Raw genomic sequence first — 22,998 nt, 5'->3', positions numbered from 1 at the left:
TGGCTCTCTAAGTTGACTGGTTTATTTTAGAATGTTCAATCAGATCTTTATACAGAAGCTTTACGATACCGATCTCTCGTCTGGTTTGGGTTTTGAAATCACACAGAAACGACTAATTTTGTACAAATCGGATTATTTGTACTGTACATGAGAATTCGAGTGAGACTATATATAGAAACAAACCCTAAGTGGGACTAGATCATATGCACGATACTATACATATGTGACTTAATAACATTTTCTTCCAGCCATTGATCTAACAATTGACTCGCCAATTTACGTCATATAAGCCTTTTCGTCACCGACAATGTCCACGTCGCTGCAGTCGTCATCGGAATCGTTTCCATAGTCATCGTCATCGTCGCTTAGCAGCTCTCCGTTGCGATCCATCATGGGCGGCCGGCGGACCAAGCTGAACGATGAGTTGGCCGATGCGTGCAATCCTTTTACTATGCCTCCCATCAGCGGTGGGCCGGCACCCATGGGCAGCGGTTTTCCAGGAATTCCACCACCTCCAGCCGACTGTTTGCCTCCGTGGTTGTTGGTGTTGTTATTGCTGTTGTACATGGAAAACCCTTTTTCACCTGTCCCGCTGGAATTCAATCGGTTGGTGGCCCCAGCTGAATTAGATTGGCTGGAAGAACTGGTACCGCTGGTTCCAGATGCTCCCGCACTGGTGCCCGACTCATTGCGCGAGAAATCAACCGGTTCTGAAAGGGGATAAAAAATGATTTTCTTGTATTTCGATCGCACAAACAATTCTTGAAGAAATTTCGAAACATCCTATGCTATCCGAAGAGAGATACTTTGTATCGATTTCCCTTCTTTCACTTGACCTACAACCAAAGATGCAATGAACCATTTAGTCAAATAGTAGTTTTTCACACATCTGTCGGCATTCAATTGGTAGTAAGTAATAAAAACCCCATATAGAAATTTGGAAAAATGGAAATAATACACACATTAAAAAAAGTTGATGACAACCTAAAGCAATCACTCGTGGACTTGGTCGTTCTTTTTTCGCGATTATATTTTTTAATCACTTTCCTAACAGTCTCCAGATTTTTTTTTTCTAATTTCAAATCTGTATAAAATCATTTTAATCTGTACCTGTCTGTCAAAAATCTGTATAAATTCGTTAATATGGCTTTAGCGTGGACCCATGTAAATCTCCCTTGAGGTTATTCAAAGTTCAGAACGAGTTTGTTCAAAGTTTAGAATCTTTAAAAATTATGTTATTTTTTTTTTAAATATCTATTTACAAAGAGCTCTCTTAACGGAATCCCTTTATGAAAAGCTTTTTGAGTGTGTTGATTTATTTCCTTTTAATTCTGTTATAATTGTTTATCATTTGACAGATACGCGTATTTCGTCTACTACTTGCAGACTTAATCCAAAGATAAATACTAAGATGAAACTGTCGGAAGAAAAACTTTCTATTTTAGTGTCCTCTTTCACGGTCCCTTTCATCCAATGAGTACCCCCCGTATTCAAGGTAATTTTGTGGTTTTGCTGCCCCCTCGGTAGAGATGAAATTTTGCGCTCATTTTTATCAAAACAAACACACTTAAATCAGAGATGTCCCATTTTTTAATTACTCGATTAACAACTTATCGATTATTTTTTGTTCGCTGTGCTGCCATTTTTCCACCAATGAGAGTGCAGCACATGTTTGAAACGGTGAGGATCCTCTGGAGATGTTAATCCTTATATCGGCACGATATAACCAATTACAAATATTTTACTTTTCGGTTCGTTAATCGATTAATCAATTATTCGTAAGAAAATCGGCCATCACTAGATGAATGTGAAACGTCATTTCAAATATAAGGACCGTACATAAATAATGATACAATTTGAAAGGGACCGGTGCTAATCACAAATTACGTCCCACGGTAACTGAAATAAATACGAGTGTTCACCGGTTGCTTAATCAGTGCCAAGTACTCAATACCACTGTGGTGTGGCGTTGAGTACTTGGCACTGATGAAGTCTGCAAGTAGTAGACGAAATACGCGTATCTGTCAAATGATAAACAATTATAACGGAATTAAAAGTAAATAAATCAACACACTCAAAAAGCTTTTTATAAGGGATTCCGTTAAGAGGTTCGACAAAATTAAAAGATCTATAGTATTTACAAGATCTTGAAATCCTAGAATCTTGATTTTCTAAGTGATATGAATCTTTCCTTCAAGTCTAAAAATACAAATAAAATCAATTCCCAGTAGCGAGAGACAAACCTGCTTCCGGCTGAACATTTCTTTAATATTCGGAACACGACGCCTCCGATTAAATTAAAATTCAAGTATTCAATTAACTAATGTATTTAATAAATATTGCGAGGCAAGCTTCAAAGCTTTAAGAGAGGTTTAAAACAAAACTTGTTAAACAATTTATTCGTATTCTCATAGGTATACTGGCTTAAGCAATGTACATACGAGTTTTCATTGATTGTAATAAAAGTAATCTTTCATGTGTAAACATTGCAACCTTTGCACCCTTGACTTTAACATACGCGCTATTTCAAACCTACCCAAATTTGGGTAGAATCCACCCAGATCGGTCAAAACTAAACCTACTTAAACATGGGTAAACTATGTTGGGAGTGACAAGTTGACAAATGAACAACGTCGATCGGATTCATGTCAATGTTGTTCATTTGTCAACTTGTCACTCCCAACACAGTTTACCCATTTTTGGGTACGTTCAGTTTTGACCGATCTGAGTGGATTGTACCCAAATTTGGGTAGTTTTGAAATAGCGTGTATGCAGATTGGTTGTATTTGCTGACGTTAGGTGACGTTTTGAACAGTAACTACAACAATCAATACGAAACTAACGATTTTAAATTGGCTCACCACTTTAGTAGCCTATTGGTCCCAAGCAAACGATTAACGTACCCTATTCTAGTTGAAATTCTATTACTACACTATGTTTGTTTTGATTCGCTATGAAAGTTTGACAGATAACATCAGGGGTGTGTGGATTCATGCAGAACATGCAGGGGTGAGTGAAATAGCTTGGGACTGCTTGGGACCGTTGTTCTGGTACTGAGTGAGCCAAAAATAATAATGATTTTCTTCGGGACCCAGTGGTCTTAGAGTTACCTCTATGGTAACTATCTGTCTCCTGAGTGATGTATGGTAAATCGAAGAGTTAGCTATATTTTAATGTAATATATTTGATACAAGACAAGATGAGATTAAATTGTGATGGAGTGTTCGGCTGTAAGATTCAATTTACTGAGTTACGGCTTTGCAACCCAAAATTAGAACAAGATTGGTGCAATTCGTTTCTACAATCAAAACCACAAAAAATATGATAGATCACTGTATGCTGCCTGTTTTATACCACCACTACTGAAAGCACGGCACCACTTTCCTAGAGGCGAAAAATAAACCGGAAAAATAATGTAGATGAGATTTGAACCACGGGGGCAACAATCACGAATTTCGGCGGAGCTCACATCAATGTGATTAATATAGTGGGTAAGGAGGATGACGGCAACAGACTATTCTTTCTAGCATTCAGCACTGCAATGCAAGTGTGAAAGAGTAAGCTGTCTTGTTCTGTCGTGCCTCCGTCAGTTTTACGGTGTCAGTATGTCCAAAAGTGTCAGATTTTCCAAAAATGTCAAGATCATGTGAGCTATGGTGCATCTATATGTGGTTGACAGGGATAGGGTCCCCCTGATTTGAACATCATTTCAAGGTTATCGATTTTGGAAGCGTCAACAAAACAAATGTAGGGGTGCCGCGTAAAAAATGAACCCATCACCTGTACCAAACAGTTTTTTAAAGGTCCTTATTTCGTTAAAATCAACATTTTCCAGTTTTCCACTGTCAACATCCGTAAAAATTATGCACGATAAACAGTTACTAAGCTTACCATTATTACATGAACACTTTTCAGCAACATGGATTTAATATCGGCCCCCAGTAGCTTCAGCCCCTCGAAAATGGTCCTTAAATTGAGATTGCTGGAACTTTTGACGTAGGACTACGTCTTTCAGCAACATATTGGGGTACAATTTCAAAACAACCAAAATTGATCGCGTTACGAAAATTGGTCAGGTTTTGATCACTTATAACTCTGTCAATAGAGGATCGATTTTAATTCTAAACAAGCCAATCAATTGGAAATTTTTCTAAGAGTCTGATCTAAAATGAACATTTTATCAATTTTCAATAGGTCTTTATTGAAAATTACACAAATGTCCAACTGTTGCAATGGTGATCAAAATTATCACCGATTGCCTACAAAAAGCGCTTTCCCTAAAACAGATTTCAAAACTGAATACCATCCGGTCTCGCCGAACGGTACTCATTCAATCGCCGTTTGTGGTGGTGTCCGGTCGGTCGTCATCAGCAGCAGCAGCAGCAACAGTGCTTTCGGCGCATGTCATTGAACATTGTTCTCCAGCACACAACGAAAGGCTGTGCGCAAACAGCGAGCTGCAGTCCACATGAGCGTCCATCCCCAAAGAAGGAGGAAGAAGCCGCACCGCTACTAATCGGATTCAGTAGCTCTTTGTGAGTCGCGGTGGGCCATCTATACCAAGCGCGTCACTCTCGTTCCAAAAAACCATACAGCTCGCCAGTCTCATCTGTGTTGAAAACCCTAATAGCTCAGCACTACTCAACCATCACGACAAAACGGTTCTTTTCAGGACCACGTTAAATTATTGGCCACACCAAGCGCGTCACCCTTGTTAGAAAAACATACAGCTCACCAGATTCATCTGTGTTGAACACCCTAATAGCTCAGCACTACTCAACCATCACAACAAAACGGTCCTTTTCAGGAACACCATAAATTTGTTAAAGAGCATTTTCTGGACATTTGTCAATGTCATCAATCGGATGTCATTTCCCATAAGTTTAAATCCAACATTCCATGTATTTTTAAGGCGAAATTGGGGGTGCAATTCCAAAAACCAATGTCGGTCGGGGCCTGAAATCGGACTGATTTTGATCCAGAGATGATGGATTCTAATAATGCTGCACCGAATATTCGGCCGAATATCAGACTTTAAGCTAACAAAAGTTCAATCAATCGTTTTGTCGGCAACTAACTTATAAGAAAATGGCCGAATATCAGCAAAATTTCACATGTAAACACCGAACACCAAGCCAAATAGCACTATCCCGTGCAGCTCTAGATTGTAATTTTTAATACGTCAATCGATGGTAAATTTTTCTAAGAAATCTGTTTAAATTTAGACCGATTTTCAAAAGAGCACTATTGAATATGCAACTGATGCTATGATAATTAAAATTATCACCGATTGCCTGCAAAAAGTGCTTTCCCTAGCACAGATTTCAAAATCGAATTCCATCCGGTCTCGCCGAAAGGAATTTTTTCAATCACCGCGTTTGGTGAGTAGTGGTATCCGATCGTCATCAGCATCAGCAGCAACAGTGCTTTCGACGCATGGCGTTGTACATTGTTCTCCAGCACACAAAAAAGGCTTCCCGCAAGCAGCTAGCTATCAAGACTGCCCTCAAGAGAACTCAATTCACCGAAGAAGGTTGAGGAAGCCGCATCGCTACTGATCGGATTCAGTTGCTCATCGTGAACCGCTGTGGGCCATCTATGACAAGCGCGTCATCCTCGTTCCAAACAACGTACAGCTCGCCATCCTCATCCGTGTTGAACACCCTAATAGTTCAGCATTACTCACATATCATGACAAAACGGTTCTTTTCTGGACCACCTTAAAATATTGTTTAATTTTCAATGAACGTTGGCTCGCCTTGCTGCCAGCCACATCACCCCCAAAGCTCTTTGATAATGTACCCAGCAACCAAACGGTTGTGGTCAAATGCGTAACAGTATTGAAAAGGTACATAAAAATTCTCGCAATGATCGTATACCACATGACTCTCTCAATTAACCAGAAACACTTCGAATTAAGGTAAGGTTTTCTCCAGGACGCTAGAAAAAAGCAAAAAAAATCTCGAATTTATATGATTGATCGCAAATATCTCGCGATTGAAAAATGTTAGCAAGAAATTCCTCCAGTCAATTTTCGCTTTTTTTTATTATCTATTGAATAATCAAAAAATTCCGTACGTTTAGTGCACGAAAATGCGTAGTTTTGTTATCAGAAAACGAGGTGTTTCCGTGATGGGAAAAAGTAGTTTCCCTAACACAGTCGCCGAATATTGATACCGAGCACGTAATCCTACGTCAAATCTACGGTCGTGTCTCTTACTTGTTTTCATCGTTATACACAACACAATTCTCTTCATTTTAGTAATCAAAGCAGCATTTGACCGTGTTGATCATGCTATATTGTTGGCTAAACTAAGGCACTTAGGTGCTTCCGATGCATTTGTGTGCTGGTTAGAGTCGTGCCTAGCAAATCGCTCACTTTCTGTGAAATTGGGAAACGCTGAGTCGCGAGTCTTCCACTGTACATCAGGTGTCCCTCAGGGCAGCAACGTCGGGCCGTTACTCTTTTCGCTTTATTTCAACGATGTGTGCTTATTACTTCCTCCAGGATGCAAAATCGTGTACGCTGATGACCTTAAAATGTACCTTGAGGTTCGTACAGTTGATGACTGCATTAAGATGCAGAAATTGATTGACACGTTTTATGAATGGTGTGCTTGCAACTTGCTCAATATCAGCGTACCGAAGTGCTCTGTAATCAGTTTCAGCCGAAAGAAGAGCACTATAGAATATCTTTATTCCATAAATAGCCAGCAAGTTCAGCGTGTGACAGTTGTGAAGGATCTTGGAGTTCTGTTGGACACAGGACTCTCATTCCATAACCACTACAATAGTATTATTGCTAAAGCGAACAAAAACCTTGGTTTCATCATGAGAGTTGGAAAGGAGTTTCGTGACCCGTATTGTTTGAGATCTCTTTATTATGTGCTTGTACGCTCCATCCTGGAGACGGCAGCGGTAGTTTGGAGCCCCTACACCGACATCTGGTCAGCACGGATTGAATCTATACAGAGGAAGTTCATTAAGTTTGCGCTTCGAACTCTTCCCTGGATAGATCCGGTGGTACTTCCCCCATACGAAAACCGATGCAAGCTTTTAGGATTGGACACACTGGCTAAAAGGAGAGATGACATGCGTGCTGTATTTGTTAGAAAATTACTTTGCGGAATAATTGATTCCCCTAACATTTTGGCTAAGTTGAATTTGAACGTGACCTCGAGAGTTCTTCGTTCCACGAACTTCCTCCGTCTTCCTTTTCACCGGACAGTTTACGGTCAAAACGAACCAATATGTGCTATGTGTAACATTTTTAACTATATTTTCCACTTGTTTGACTTTAACGTTAGCTGTGAAACATTTTAATGTCGTTTACGTAATCGCAATTTAGTATAGTTGTTTAAGTTTTTGTTCGTTTAAATCATGTAGAACATGTTTGTCAGATGATTGTAGATAATAAATAAATAAATAAATAAATAAATAATTTCAGTTCGTAAATTGAACAAAAAGCGTTCTAAAAACCAACAAACTTGAGAAGCGCAGGCAAAAACTGAACGAAACACATTACCATTACCAAGTGATTCGTTCACGGATCTAATTTTAAATAAGTACACGGACTATTGTCCGACTCAAAAGTGAGTTGAATTTACCCCTCGCATTGGTTGAAAGCTAAGAGTACACAAATAAATGCTCGGCAAACAAGATTTTTTTCCTCTGATTCCATAACCTATATTTGCAACGTGGCATGTGTGAACCAGTCTAAGCCTGAAAATCTCTTTAATAAAGAAAGAACATACGAGCACAACAACTAATGAGTTCTGAGGCACATTTTCTAATGCAAAATAAGCTTTTCAAACCATGACTACAACAACTACAACCTGAAAGTCATCATGTTAATGTCTGTTGTGCAAGCCTGACAATAAATTTAATTAAATCAAGTTGTCCTTTCTTAGAATCAGTCCGTGAAGGCCACCCAACAGTTCGAATCCATTGAAAACTCTCCTTCTTTGAATGGACGAACCCCGTTCGCTAAAAGCCCTTTCCCACAACAATGGGAACGAGACCAATTTACAACTTCCAAGACGTTGTTCTTCTTAATTAAATTAGGCCTTCCTCCTCCTAGCAAAAATTCTCAAATTTCAGAATCTTACCGGCATTATTGGTTTCTCGCCTCCGTAGTTGCTTCTTGTGTTTCATTCGCCTATTCTGGAACCAGGTTTTCACTTGGGTCTCACTGAGACCCAACGCGGATGCCAATTCCACTCGTTCTGGTGTAGATAAATATCTGCGATACAAAGCAAAAATGTTAAACACGCCGAACATTGATCATTCTGCTGGCCAGCGTAATTCATATTTTATAACCTAATTATAATTACTAACACATTAAACATCATAAAAAACAACACCCACCTTTGAGCTTCGAATCGCTTCTCCAGCCCCGTCAGTTGAGGGTCACTAAAAACGGTCCGTGCCTTTCGCCTCCGGCAGTGTCTCAGAGCACTCATGCCCATGCCGAGTCCAAGTGCGATGTCCGGACAGGCACCACCCGGGAACAACGGAGATCCGGCAAAGAGTCCCGCTGCCATCCATAGGAAAAGAATATAAAAACGGACCAAAAATAAATTTCGATCATAATTAAATCAACACAAAACACTTTCCACCGACATGCATCCATCCTCTGTCACATGCCACACATATGCTACGTGGCCACACAGGAAAAACTTTCGGTTCAATCAAATTAGGCGGAATTGATGGGGACACACAGTATTGACCTACCCTGGGATAGGAAGTATGGGTCCACCGTTTTGTAGCCACTGGCCGACGGAGCTAGATAGGCGCCAAGAGCCATCTGCAGATAGCCCGGATCACCATACGGTCCAGCAGGATAGATGACGCTCGGGTTGTGACTGCTGAACTGAGGCCCGGGTGGACCATTGTTGTGGGGACCGTTTTGATTGTTGAGGGATAGTTTGCTGTACCTGAAGAGAACGAAATGTGTGTGGTTACCATGTGAATTATTTTCAATGGAAATTATACCGTTCCTTGTTGGGTCATTATTTCCAAGGTATGATCTCATTTATAAAGTTCGCTTCCAGACCATTTGAAGTTTACTAGGAAATTATTATTGAAAAACCAAACATCTGTGTATCCTTACACTGCAATTGAACTAGGATTCGAACTCTTATGTTATTTAAGATGTCGCATGATGTGTTTTGGTTCAAGTCAGAAACTAGCCTCTTCCCCTGGAGTATACGGAGCATGCCCGGATGTAGCCAATGTGATCGTTCAATATTACCCCCATTGATCTTGTTTTCGAATTGCAGGCCATATCTCCGGAAACACTCTATAGATTCCAAAAATATGCATATGGCAGTTGTTGCGTCCGATTTGGCTCAGAGGTTGTCGAGAAACATACTGGTAAAATAATATGTTCGCACTACGTATAATAAAAGTTGGTTGAAAACATCTGGTGTTTCAGGGGTCACCTTTTGTTACTTATAATCAGAATAAAGTTAGAGATGGAAAACTTATTTCTTGAGCAAAGATGCTTAAAATAAATAGTTCTACAACTTCCGTGAAACATTTTCATGATCTATCTCAAATACCTAAAAAGTTGATATTTTAAACTTAATAAACATGCGGCCCTCCCTATTTTCAATTTAAAATTAAAGATAGACAACACAGTTTTTGACAAAGTTGTAGAACTATTTATTTCAAGCAACTTTGCTGAAGTAATGCATCTTTTATCTCTAACGGTTCACGTTTTATGTTGGTTTTTATAAGTAACTTTTTTATTTCCACTGCTCGGGACATAAAACCACTGCGAATAGTAAAATTGCCTACTTAATAGTGTCATTTCTACTTTAAGTAATGTGACTATGGTATGACCAGACACTCCCGGGTAACTAGCTCAGTAGCATGAGACCCCTGAACTGTGTCGCAGGGCCGGCATGTTACTGGGTATTCGGAGGGGCTACGCGGACAAAGTATGAAACACACAGGAATATTCACATTTTCTAAAACATTTGACGGATTTCACGCCAACTCATCCAGTGGTTGGCAGCACCCTCTCAGAACCTTATGGAACTTTGTGGGTGTGGAGACTTAGCAATTTTAAGCAACTTTGCGTACTTATTTTTTTCAAAATTTATCTCGCCTAACATTTGATAAGGGTCAAAGTTTTTTGTCGATTTTTTTTTTCAAATCGATATAGCTTAAAAATGACAAGCCCTACAAAAAAGTGATGTATGGCGAACTTTTAGCAAATAATCTGAAATTTTATAAAAAAATTTAAATAAAATAAAAAATCGGTTTGTACACTCTAAAAAAATATATTTAAAAATTAAAAGTCATTTTCCCAAAAATGGTACCCCTCAGATTTGCTTGATATTTTTTCTCATGAAAGGCAATATAATTACCTAACTTTTCTTCATACATCGCAAAGTAGGCGCTTTTAAGGAAAAAAAGTTGTTCGAACAACAACTTTTTCATGTTAATTTTTTTTTAGCGTGTTTCACTCAAAGTCGAATAGTAATACGCGCACAACCTTATTAAAATTCGATTAAACTTTATGGGTATACTTTTCGATAATCTGGGCGAAATCCAGCCTAACATTTGAAAAGGGTACAGAGAAGTTACCTGCAAATCGTCCAATAAGAGTTCAGAACAAAACGTTCTAATGAGGAACAGCCATCTCAGCATGGTTTGCACTTTCCTGTGATGGATTGTATTATAATATATGCATACACTCTATCCAACTTCTATAAAACCACCCTCAAATTGTTCCAAATCAACAGGTAAACTAAGTAAAAATCACTTAGTATGTTTTATTCATGAAAAGATTTCAATTCATGTATTTGTGATTAATTTAATTAGAAAAATAATCATTCATTTATTTTTATGTATTAGGTGTGTCCATTAGTAAGCAATATGCATATATGTTTATACCTCATCTCTCAAGTGAATACATATAATAGCGCAGGTAACTTAACGATTATTTAAGGCATGCCTAAAATAATCGTTAAGTTACCTGCTATATAGCAGTTATATAACAACGCAGGTAGTCACATGAGAGATATAAGGTATAAACTTAAAGCACCGCAGTCTGTTTCTACCGACATAATCTAATATTTAAGTTTGGTGATATCACAACAATGCTCATAGTTGCTGTAGTGCATAGTTGTTGAAAGTGTAGTGCTGCATAGTTGTTGAAACGAAAAAGTGTTTATATATACAACAATGGAAAAATCTGCTGAATTGATTATTAAAAGGGTGCAATGTAGTGCCAACATAAACAATCCCAATTGCAGCCGCAATAATTTACGTAATTTATCATCAAGTCTCATAGAGAAAATACATTCATGGGGCTTTGATCATCAATTGGATGTAACAATGCGTATTTGTGAATCGTGTCGTGGAATTTTAGTGCACAATAGGACACCTCTCCCGAAAAAGAGGCGATCGGATGGAAAAGAATCAAGCCATGCTCGGAAGTTTGAAGAGCCGCAACCATCAACAAGTCATCAGCAATCAGAACATCAGGAATTTGATGATATACTAGGTAAATAATAATAACTTTAACTGTTTCAACTGTGTGGTTTAAGGATTGTACATCGAAGATACAACTTCATTTTCAACATTTTTTTAGAGCACGAGCTGGATGAACCGCTTATCGTACAAATTTGATCGATTGGTAGGCCAACCTCGGTGAACAATCTATCAAATTTTCACGACTGTACGATATGCGGTTTATGCAGCTCGTGCTCCACAAACATGGGGAAAATTCAGATGCGGCTTCGATGTACCGTAAACGGGGATGTCTTTGATAATGGAGGTAACTTTGATAATGCAGCTAATCCAAAAAGTTATGACTTAATGCTCTTCGTATTCATTATTTTGGAAGGGAACATCGGTTTCCTATCCAAAATATTGCGTACGATGTGCCTTAAGTCATAAATTTTTGGCTTAGCTGCATTACCAAAGTTACCCCTATTATCAAAACCACCCCCGTTCATGGTACTATCACCTTAACAGCGTTATATATTAATGTGTGGTAATATTTTTTTTTTCTTTTCTTTAATTTTACAGATACAGATCCATCGCTAGAATCAATCCCATCAGCGGATCAGATCCAATGTCCATATAATGTGGAACAATTCAATTGTATAGCTTCAACCTTACAGTTATCACCAATTTCATCGAGAAGTATGAGAAGTATGAATTATCGTGTTCAAAAATCTGCAGAGATCACAAAGGCAGTGCGTAAAAATATATTTGGGATGGATTCAGACGATGTCAACAAATCAAATGATTTTGACGAAATGATCATGCAGTTAAAGGAGAAATTTAATTTGCCTTCTACGAGTACAAATGACAAATTAAAAGTGTTATCAGTGCTCCCTAAATCATGGTCAGTGAATCAAATAGTTAATGAGTTTAATGCACCCCATCATACAGTGAAACAGATGAAAAGGCTAGTCAGAGAACAAGGTATTCTTTGTAGTAAGAAAGCAAGAAGTGGTCATGGATTTAATGATACTGAAAAACAAATTGTTTTAAATTTCTTTGACAGTGATGATATTAGTAGGCCTATGCCAGGAAGTAATGATTATGTTTCTGAATATCGAAATGGATATAAAGAGCATGTTCAGAAACGTTTATTGATGATGTCTCTTAAAGAGGCTTTTATGATTTTTGAAGAGAAATACAAAAGTGTTAAAATCGGATTTACTTCGTTCACTCAGCTCCGACCAAAGCATTGCATACTGTTGGATAGTACAGGTACACATAATGTATGTGTCTGTACTATACATGAAAATGTTAAATTGATTATTAATAGTGTAAAATTTGATTCATATAAAGAAATTGCAGACAAAATACTTTGCAGTACTGCCCTGCAATTGCCCTTTTCTGTGGCGTGTGGGTGTGGGTATTCACATATATGTGGCGTGTATGCGAGAGTTTATAAACGGTACGGTACTCACTGTTGCAGCAGATTCGCCTTCGGCGTCGCGACGCTGTCGTTGGCCCACACGGCTGCTCCTGCACTACCGTGTGGCCGGAAACTTGCGGCGCGGGCTGCAGACAGTGTTGTTGCCGCTTTGGGAGAATGGCGGATCTGGTGGCGTTCATCAGTCACATACGGCTCAGCAGTCTTCCGTCGTTGACGGCATCGGCTGACCGTGGCATGGCCACCTTGGTCGAGCCGAGACGGGACCCTCCTTGATAATAAAGGCCACCGGCCTTAGGGAATCGTCCCTGACGGACGATCGAGGATCATTTACTATTAGGCTCGGAAGCCATCTTGACTTCCGAGCCGAGCCGTGTAAGACCGTTTTATTTACGGTACGAGGTGTACAAAATGTACAAAAGCACAAGAGGTCCTGAACGGAGGTAGGCTTTCCAGCCCAAACCTTCACAAGGGGGGAGGGGTTGTATTAAATATGCACTACACTTCACGATACCGGTCTACACGGACGCCTGATTACTTCTGCCTAATCTTCCAAATCTAAGATGGCTAGCTATTCATCATCCAATTTGCGCATCCATTGTTATTTTAAAGCCAAGATATTTCTCCCTTCAGTAACGTTACGTTGTTGTTTGCAGCGGCACGAACCCTCTCGCTCTTGTGTGTGTCTACTGTTTTAAGTTTAACAAAACGTGAATTTTCCAAACAACAACAACTCATACAAACGAAAATCCACGAATTGTAACCAACTGGTTACAGTAAGCTGCATTCAGACACATTTTAGGGATATACGAGTCTAAAACATGTGTTTTCCTACGGGTTTTCCCTTATTATTTAAAAAAATACGTAATAAAGTGTATGTTTTTGTCTTATCAAAAGATTCCTCTCAATGCGCTCTACAACTCTCTCTTTGACAGCAATTTTCTATCTTGTTTAGTTTTGTCACAATTTCGTACTACATCATGTTGCGTCGTTAATTAACGGTTGCGTAAAACACGAATTCAACCCCACCGTTGCTGTTGACGTCTGTTTGCAGCGCGCATAGCACACTTGATCGCCACGCGGAGTGACGGTATGAAAAGTGTGACAAGAAAAAGAATATGGTCGCAGGTTCCCCAACCGTCGACTGCCAAATGCAAGTATGTAAAAATAATGTAAAATTTATGATTTGTATGTAAAAATTACGCTGACACAGGAACCTAGAAATGACACTATTAAGTAGGAACTTTACCAAGCTGTCCAATGGAGGCAAGAGTTTTGTGCTAAATGGCATAGTTTTTTAGTTAGAGCCAATTTATGGCAAGCATAGACCAAAACAGAAAAAGTTCAATAACTCAGTAATCTTTGAGATTTGATCATATGCGTCAATATCATTTTTTTACTTCAAATATGATCTTCTATGGCCCCTTAAATTCTTTGCACTAAGGTACCCTTCGAAGAGAGAGAACACCCTCCAAAGGCGCGCCCCTTTGTCAGTCAAAATTGGATTCCTTAGCAACAAAATTAAGCAATGACACCGATAATGACCTGCATCAGAACCCTACACCGTTTGAAAAATTCATGTAAATTTCTGCGAGATATAGCGCACATAAAATTAACGCTAGATTTGGCATAAATTTACGCGAAATTTCGTGTAAATTTATGCGCAAATCGCATTAATTAGCTATATTGTATGCAAGCTTGTAAACGATTATGCCAATTACAGCTCAAAATTAAACGAAGGGAATTTTTACGCGACAGTTAACATTCAGATTTTTTTTTGTGTAGTATTAACCACTTCAAACTAGAGAACAACGAATAGAAGATTGGGAATCAAATAGATGAAGGCTAACTAACTCTTTGCTTCAAGATCATCCTCGGTGGACAAATCCGAGTCTTTTGTCACCATCAACAAGGTATAACGAGTAACAAGGACCAAGATGTGTTCCTTTGATTACTGAAAAATCATGTTCCCTTAGTTTGAAGTAGTCAGGACTAGGAATCGGATGGTATATTTGACATTACGTAACGTATCACGAAAAGGTGATCTACCCACGTTAATTTGTAAAAATATTTTTTTTTAAGTTTATTTTTTTACTTTTTTAACAAATTCTTTGTTCTAGATGCTGTTAGAACTTTTAATGACGCACAATTTTACTGAAGCAACTAAGTGGCTAATTATTTAAGGTGAAACATTAAAACCGATTTTATTGGAAAAATAAGTTCTTTTTAAAAGTTAATTAATTTAGCTGAACAAAAAAACACTTTCATTATAGGCGAAATAGCTCTAATTTGGCCTATGAATCTAAAGAGTGGGTCCAGCGATGAAAATCTCCTGTTCTTCGTTTTTGTCTTAGAAAAATGAGTCATCTGTACAATACAAATGAATATTGTTGGTTGCAAGTGAAAAATCTACAGGCAAATTTGTTTATAATTCAGTTCCAACCTGGATCGGGTATCAAGATTGAGTCTGCTTGTTTGCTGACAAACGTCAGTTTGCTCGTTTGTTTTTAAAACCTAGCTCAGGTTGAGGTTTGCGATTGGAACTGGTTCCAACCCCGATAATAAACAAATTCGCTATAACACAAGCTGTTTACTTACACATATGTTTGTCTTATTAAATACGGGTTGGGACGATTATTGTGCAGTGTGTTTAGGGCGTTTCCCTGTAGAGTTCTTTTTCACAATTTCAAGAGTACACAACTCGAGATCTACGATGGTTGTAAATCTGTAAATTTCAGTCGTTGCTTGCTTCTCCGCAGCAAAAAAAAAACAAGTAGTAGTTTAAGCTACGTGCATTCACAAAGACCTTAATATTTTGGCTAGTGAAATTGCGAAGTGTAATGCAAAAAAGGACGCTACTAGGAATCACCTTAAGTAGCCCTCGCCTTGAGTGAGTACAGAGCTGCAAGATCTTCAACGCCGTTCCCATATTTTATCTAAGGTAGCTTTCATTTTCATTTTGCATCGTAGGGTGAAGCAGTAAGATCATAGAGATAACTCTAAGACAAGTAGGTCCCGAAGAAACGTGCTCAACTTTTTGGCTCACCTCTGTTACTATCTTCGGTCCCAAGCTTGTCGAATCACCCCTCGAAACATAGGAAAAACCAATAACCCCTCATTTTATCTGTCAAACTTTCATAGCGAATCAAAACAAACATTGCGTAGTACTAGAATTTCGACTAGAATAGGGTACGTTAATCGTTTGCTTGGGACCAATAGGCTACTAAAATGGTGAGCCAATTTAAAATCGTTAGTTTCGTATTGATTGTTGGTAAGATCGCAAGTCAATCCAAGGCCGATAAAGGGCGAACACGAAATTATTGCGACACCGAAAATGTCATGCCAATTTTCTTATAATGTTTAGAATCAAACCAAAATTTTAGGGTAGTTTTATACATATATTTACTTCAAAAATCAAAAGAAAAGTTAATCGATGGAGCCTTGAGTGTAAAATTGAACGCATTTTCGCTTGATGCCCTCCATCAAAGTCTTTACAGTGTCATCCGGTACCAGTTTCTCAGTTTTTTTTTCCATTTTCTTAACATGTCCTTCTCGTCTTTGACTGTCTTCTTGCTCTTCCGAAGTTCCCGCTTCATTATTGCCCAGTACTAGGCTCCGGACAGTTTGGCGGATTCATGTCCTTTGGAACAAAATGGACAGAATTGGCCTCATACCACTCCAGGACACTTTTAGAATAGTGGCATGATGCCAAATCTGGCCAAAATAGCGGAGCTTCGTCGTGCTGCTGCAAGAACGGCAAAAGGCGCTTCTCGAGGCACTCAGATTTGTAGATCTCGCCATTTACTGTGCCCTTTGTCACGAAAGGCTCACTCCTCAGTCCGCAAGAGCAGATGGCCTGCCAAATGAGATATTTGGAGGCGAACTTCGACATTTTCTTCTTCTTAAATTTGTCGTCCACATCGAACTTGCTCTTGCCGGTGAAAAACTCCAACCCCGGAATTTGCTTAAAATCGGCTTTTATATACGTTTCGTCGTCCATCACACAGCAGCCATATTTTGTCAGCATCTTCTCGTAGAGCTTCCGTGCCCGAGTTTTAGCCGTCGATTGTTGCCGCTCATCGCGGTTTGGGAAGTTCTGTACCGTGTATGTATGTAGTCCAGCTCTCTTCTTTGCATTCTGGACGTAGCTCTGCGACATGCCGATCTTTTTAGCCAAATCACGGCTTGAGACGTTGGGATTTGCTTTAATCATCCGCTTCACCTTTCCCTCCGTCTTTTTGTTCTCCGGTCCCGGTTTTCTTCCAGCTCCTTTGCCGTGGTCCAACGTCAACCGCTCCTGGAACCGCTTCAACACTCTGGTGACGGTTGAATGGTGAATGTTCAACATTTTTCCCAACTGCCGGTGCGACAGGTCAGGAAATTCCAGGTGTTTGGAAAGAATTTGTTCTCTCAACTCGCGTTGGTTCACCTCCATTTTCGTTGAATCGAAAAACACTACTTCGAGTTTGACAGCATGTACACAATACACATCAATGAGAAAGTGTGCAAAATTTGGTTGGTTTTTACCCAATGGTAAAAAAGTTATGCCCTGTTGAATGCGTCGCAATAATTTCGTGTTCGTCCTTTAGTAAAGGAGGGGTGACTCGCCACATGCAGGCTACATGATCGCCATGGGATTAGATTGAAGTGGGTGTTTTTGCATTTTAAAGTTTATTGAGAGATAAGGAATAGTTCCAATGCGATAACGATTTAAACATTTAAACTTTTGGTTATTACGCCGCTTTATGATCTCGAAACGATGGTGATTTATTCTGTTGTGGGAGAGCTTGGGATTAAACCCATGATTTTCTGCTCAGTAAGCAAAACTGTTTCCTCCAGGGTCATCCAGCATCTCAAAACCACAACACTCCACGACAAAATATGATTAAGTTTTCGTTTGGTATGTAATAAACAACAGAGATACGCAATAATTCATATAGTTTCTACGGTTGGTGGTTAATAAGCTAATACCAGTGAGAAGCTGCAATATCCCTGTACCAGATACAGACAATTGCATAACAATCCGAACTCCCACTACAAACAATCAACAAATTCCTAACATATGATCGAAGATCTGATTACTATTTGTATTGATTGAAATAACAAATTCCACTATTGCCTATAACTAGAAACAAACAAAATGGGGAGATTTATTATATATATTTAAGGCCTAGTTGCCTTCGTATGCAGACCCCCCGCATCATATTCTTCCCACGAGATCAGCCTAAAAGTAAACTGTCTCTCTATCTCCTGATTATGCTACCTTCAAGGAATCAAAAATATCTCCAAATGACAAAATGACAAGCGATCAACGAACCGAATAATAACGCTATGTCAGAAGTGCAAAGCAATAATGATATAATCTTCTTCCTTCTTTTTCATGACAAGCAGCCCGTGCGACACAACTCACTCAGGGCGGTAGAAGGAAACGAGCAAATTGTTGGCAAGCTGCTTCACGAAGTAAACACGAACATGATACACGTGTGTTAATGGGAATTTTTTTGTTATGTCTTTTCTGTCCTCATCCGTGTATATTGCAACAAAGCAGGCAAGCAATATATCATTATCCTTCTACCACTCGGATCGAGCTATGTTACAGAGCGAGTTTGTCATGGTAGTCGTAGCAACCGTTTTGTCTGTATCGTTGGTTGCTTTATGTGTTTGGATTCGCTGTAGCACTACATTGATCTGCAAAATTTATCTTGTCTTTGTCCGTCTTAAGTTGTTACTTTTCTGTGATAAATGCTTCGTTTCGAGATAAGTTTCCTATCTAAAGTATATTTTGTTTAGGGTCAGTACTTCCATCACGACCACCTGACTCCATCCCAATGCACTGCCATGGTGAATGGTATTCCCAAATACCACAACCGAACACACAGCCATAACCAGGGTGGCAAGTGAACCTGGAAAACCAGGAAAACCGGGAAAAAGCCGGGAATTTATTTTCACCAGGGAAAACCGGGAACAAAACCAGGAATTTCATAAGTCCACCAGGAAAATAATCTTGTTTGCATCATTTAAATAGGTTTTAAATTTTATGTATGTTAAAGTTTCTTTTTATAATCAGGTCAAAACTAACCATTTTTTTCAAGCTAAATCTTTCACACAATTAAACATTGATGAACAAAATTTACCCTGAGAATTTAGTAAATATATTTTTAATTTTTTCTTGAATCAATTGCATGTATGATTTGTGCTTAATTGATAGCAGACATAAGCAGTGCCGACACGTAACTACTTTGAAGTACCTGTTCAACATGTTCAATAAAAAAGTTCTATTTTTAAAAACTTCAGATAAGGCCTTCGAACTTCATGTAAGCTCTACAAAATTCGGGAAAGTCTTACAAGTTTCAGGAAAATCCTGCTAACTACTGTGATGACCTACGACGGTGAGGAAATCTCTCCGAACCTTCAGAGAAGTTCTACAAATTTCAGAGAAGTCTTACGAACTTCAGGGAAGTCCTTTAATCTTTGGGGAATAACTACGAATTTTATAGAATTTTCTACATATTTAATGTAACTTCTTCGACATTTAAGCATTACTTAAAACTTACGGATAATCCTATGACACTCATGGATTTTTTCCGAGCTTCAGAGAAGTCTTCAATACTCTTGGGAAGTCCTCTGAACTTAACATAGTTCTCCAAGCTCAAAAAAGTTCCTAGAACTTCCGAGAAGTCGATTGAACTACAGGTAGTCCTACGAAATTCATGGGAGCTCTCCAAACTTCAGGGAATTTCCAAGAAATTAAGGAAAGACCCACAAACTTTTGGAAAACCCTTCGATACTTAAAGCCTTATGAACTTCAGGGAAGCTCTTCTAAATTTAGGGTCCTCATATATTTAGTTAAGTCCTTAAAACTTCAGGGAAGTCCTTAGATCTTCGAGAAAGTTCTTCGAACTTGAAGGAAGTCTTACGAACTTCTGAGAATTTCTACGAATTTCGTGGTACTTCTACGATATTTAAGAAATTCCTATGAATAAAAAAAAAACTCCGAACTTCTAGGAGGTCCTAAGATCTTAAAAAAAGTCCTTCTAACTTCGGGGAAGTCCCATATGAAATTCAGGCAATACAATCTTCAATGAACCTTTCAGGAAAGACCTTAACGTTTCAGGGAAGTTCTACGAACTTTAGGGAGTTTCTATGAACTTCAGCTGTCAGTCGTTTTAATAATAAGAGTTATTAAAACAGCGTTGTTTTTGAAATCTTTTAATCATTTGATTTTGAAATCATGTTGTTATCAAAATTCTGCTAAATAAGATCCTTAATCGTTGGGAATTTGCGGAAAATTTAAACAAACTGGAAATCCGTAAAATTGTTAGAAGCAAAGGTTTGTTTAAAGAGTCCTCATTCATATCACACTTCGCAATTTCACCTTGAGATAAACTAGCCCGTTGGCTAAAAATCTCAATAATAAAGTTAAAAAAATCGCAGTTTCAAAAACAGAAATCTCAAGATTTAGGGGCTTATAGATCTCTAAATTTCAGACATTAGATAGGGCTCCGCGCTAGTCCATCGTATCTCAGCTTTTCTTCGTCAGATACCCCTAAAATCGCTCATTTTACGGGTTATCGCAAATGTTTCAGTGTCAGTAACAAGTTTATTGAACTTAATTGAAAATCTAAAGTTCTGAAAACCTTAGGGGCGTTCTGTGAACTTCAGGATATTTGTGCGACCTTCAAAGAAATGCTGCGAACTTGAGAGAACTTTTGCGAACCCATGTAAAGTTCTACCAACTTAGGGATAGTTCTTTGAACTGCAATGAAAATCTCCGAAATCAAGGAAAATTGTATGATCTTCGATAAAGTTCTGCGAACCCCAGGGAACTCTTACAAATTCAAGAGAAACAGATAAGTCCAACAACTTTCAGAGAAGTTCGTTGAACTTCATGAACGTTCTATAAACTTCAGGAAAATTCTGTAAACTTTAAAGACGTGCTTCGAACATCAGATAAGCTCTTGCAAACTTCAGGAAAATACTTAGTTTTGCAGAGAAGTTCTACAAACTTCAGGGGCGTTTTGCGAGCTTCAGAGAAGTTCATTCTCCTCGTGGTAAGTTCAAGTGAAGTCTACTCGTTCAATGAATCCTCGCAACTCGCAAGCACATTATTGATTGATTTTGGCCATGAAGTTTGGTCAATTTTCAATAGTTTAATTATGATAAACAATTACAATTTTAATACCGTTAAGCACTCAAAATCAAACACTTAGTCCAAAAATAGGGACACTTTTAAAAGTTGATTATCAATGCCTACCATGCTCAAAATAGCACGAAAATTTTAACGTGAACTTATGGCATCGTTCAAAATCATCACACATGTTTATTATGTTGCAAGGTAGACCTAATAATTAATCAAAAATTAAATGTCAGAATTAACGAACCGTATGGGAAGAAATCTGAATCGGTTGGTAACATTTGGCATCCATCGATAAATGGCCAAGTTATAAGCGTTCAAAATCTACCACAATTTCGTTGCACTTCCAATTGGCAAATTTCGTATTTGTACCCCAGTGTTATAAAAAAATATTCCACAAAAACGTGGTCCTACGTCAAAAATGATTATATGGTACTTGTCGTAAATTATCGTGTGATAGCTCAGTAGAGAAATAGATGAAATCTGCTAAGGGGAGATGCATAAATGACGTAGCGTTTTAGGGTGACCAACCATGTAGAAAAATACGTCATTTTTGACGTAATGAAACCAAATCAGTGCCAACATTTCAAAATGGCGTAATTGATTTTGTGAACAATGGCTTAACCCGTCGATTTCTCACAAATAAAAGCTCACCCCTTCAAATTAACATATTGGTGTCAGTAATTTTCATGAGTGAGCTTTTATTCGCGAGACATCGACGACTAAAGCTATTGTTTACAAATGCAATGATGCCCCTTTGAAATGTTGTACAGCATTCAAAACATGGGACCCGATTATGTAAGTCGAGTCGAGCATCACTTCCTGGTCACTGGTCAATTTTGGCATTACTTCTGGTAACGATAACGATATTCAACAAGTATATGATGACGAACCTTTCCGACTGCAGCGTTTTTCGGTAATCCTCTTCTCCGCCGCATATCCCGTTCACGCCAGCACTATGGCTATTGTTTCTATTGCTATCACTACGTATCACGTTGCTATCACTAAATTTACTGCTATTATTGTTACTATTCACATTCCCTCCGGTACTGATAAACTGGGGCACCTTGCGGGGTCCTCCACAGGAGTCCACCGACGCATTGCTATTGTTACTGCTGCTACTACTATTGCTACCACCTTCAACTCCACCACCATCAATCACATGTGCTCCAAGAGGAGATCCCGGAAATTTTGCCGATTTTACATTGTAATTAGCACTATTATTATTATTATTATTGTTGTTGTTGTTGTTTTGATTGTTAACGGATCCATTCTGAAACAGTATATCCTCAATGGAGAACGGAATCTTGGATGCGATCGTACCGCCGGGTGTACTGCCACCGAGTACCGTCGGAGATTTGTTCGATTCCTTGTAGGAAAGCGGATGTAGAGCCATATTCCAAGCAATTCCTGAGAGTCACAACTGTTCACAACCGCTACTACTATTACTACCACTACTACTTCTGTTCGCTACTGGCATCGAGCTGACCGAATGGGATGCTTCCGAGCCGAAGGACGTTAACGAACTGAGCGACGTTTCAAAACCGATAACCGTTCTAATCGATGCTTTCCGAAGGACGTTTAAAAGATTTATGAAGCCCGGAGAATTTAACGTGGGAAGCACCCATGTCGCACATCCCGGACTCCTGTCGCAAAGTTTACCCCCTTCCAATCACGTGGCTTGCCTTGATGACCCAGGACGCACACCAACACACAGCAAACGACGTGAATCGCGGTGGCAAGGATAATGAAAATGTGTATTCCTATGCTGCTATAGTAACAATATAACAGCACATAGAGCAGCCAAGGAACGCGCGCGCTTGTTATCACATTGCATACTTGCAGGAGCATGTAACGATCTAGCGTGACAGGAGGCAGTCTCATCAGGAAGAAGTAGGTTATGTACGCAGAAGGTGCTGAGGGTGGTGTATAGTCATTGCTGTTATGTTTTTCCTCC

General features: G+C 38.9%; 1 protein-coding gene across 1 annotated transcript; it reads right to left on the bottom strand.

Annotated features, from left to right (window-relative positions):
• bsh (brain-specific homeobox) lies at nucleotides 1-22,596 on the bottom strand. Its single transcript, XM_065227552.1, has 5 exons — nucleotides 21,935-22,596; nucleotides 8,734-8,936; nucleotides 8,368-8,536; nucleotides 8,109-8,242; nucleotides 1-710 (listed from the first exon to the last, which is right to left on the bottom strand). The coding sequence occupies exons 1-5, from the start codon at nucleotides 22,435-22,437 to the stop codon at nucleotides 277-279; spliced, it is 1,443 nt and encodes a 480-aa protein (XP_065083624.1). The 5' UTR covers nucleotides 22,438-22,596; the 3' UTR covers nucleotides 1-276.
• Nucleotides 22,597-22,998: the final 402 nt, after the last annotated feature.

The sequence above is a fragment of the Ochlerotatus camptorhynchus genome, unplaced genomic scaffold, assembly GCF_037179485.1.
Source record: "Ochlerotatus camptorhynchus isolate MF236.1 unplaced genomic scaffold, CSIRO-AGI_Acam_v1.1 ptg000274l, whole genome shotgun sequence".
In the NCBI taxonomy this organism is placed as follows: domain Eukaryota; kingdom Metazoa; phylum Arthropoda; class Insecta; order Diptera; family Culicidae; genus Ochlerotatus; species Ochlerotatus camptorhynchus.
The sequence above is the reverse complement of the archived record's forward strand: the minus strand, read 5'-3'. Positions and strand labels throughout refer to the sequence as shown.

Coding starts and splice junctions, on each gene's coding strand:
- bsh (XM_065227552.1), bottom strand. CDS start 22,437: ATGGCTCTACATCCGCTTTCCTACAAGGAATCGAACAAATCTCCGACG. Junction 8,243..8,367: donor AAGCGATTCGAAGCTCAAAG/GTGGGTGTTGTT, acceptor TTTGTATCGCAG/ATATTTATCTACACCAGAAC. Junction 711..8,108: donor GCGAGAAACCAATAATGCCG/GTAAGATTCTGA, acceptor ATCCCCTTTCAG/AACCGGTTGATTTCTCGCGC.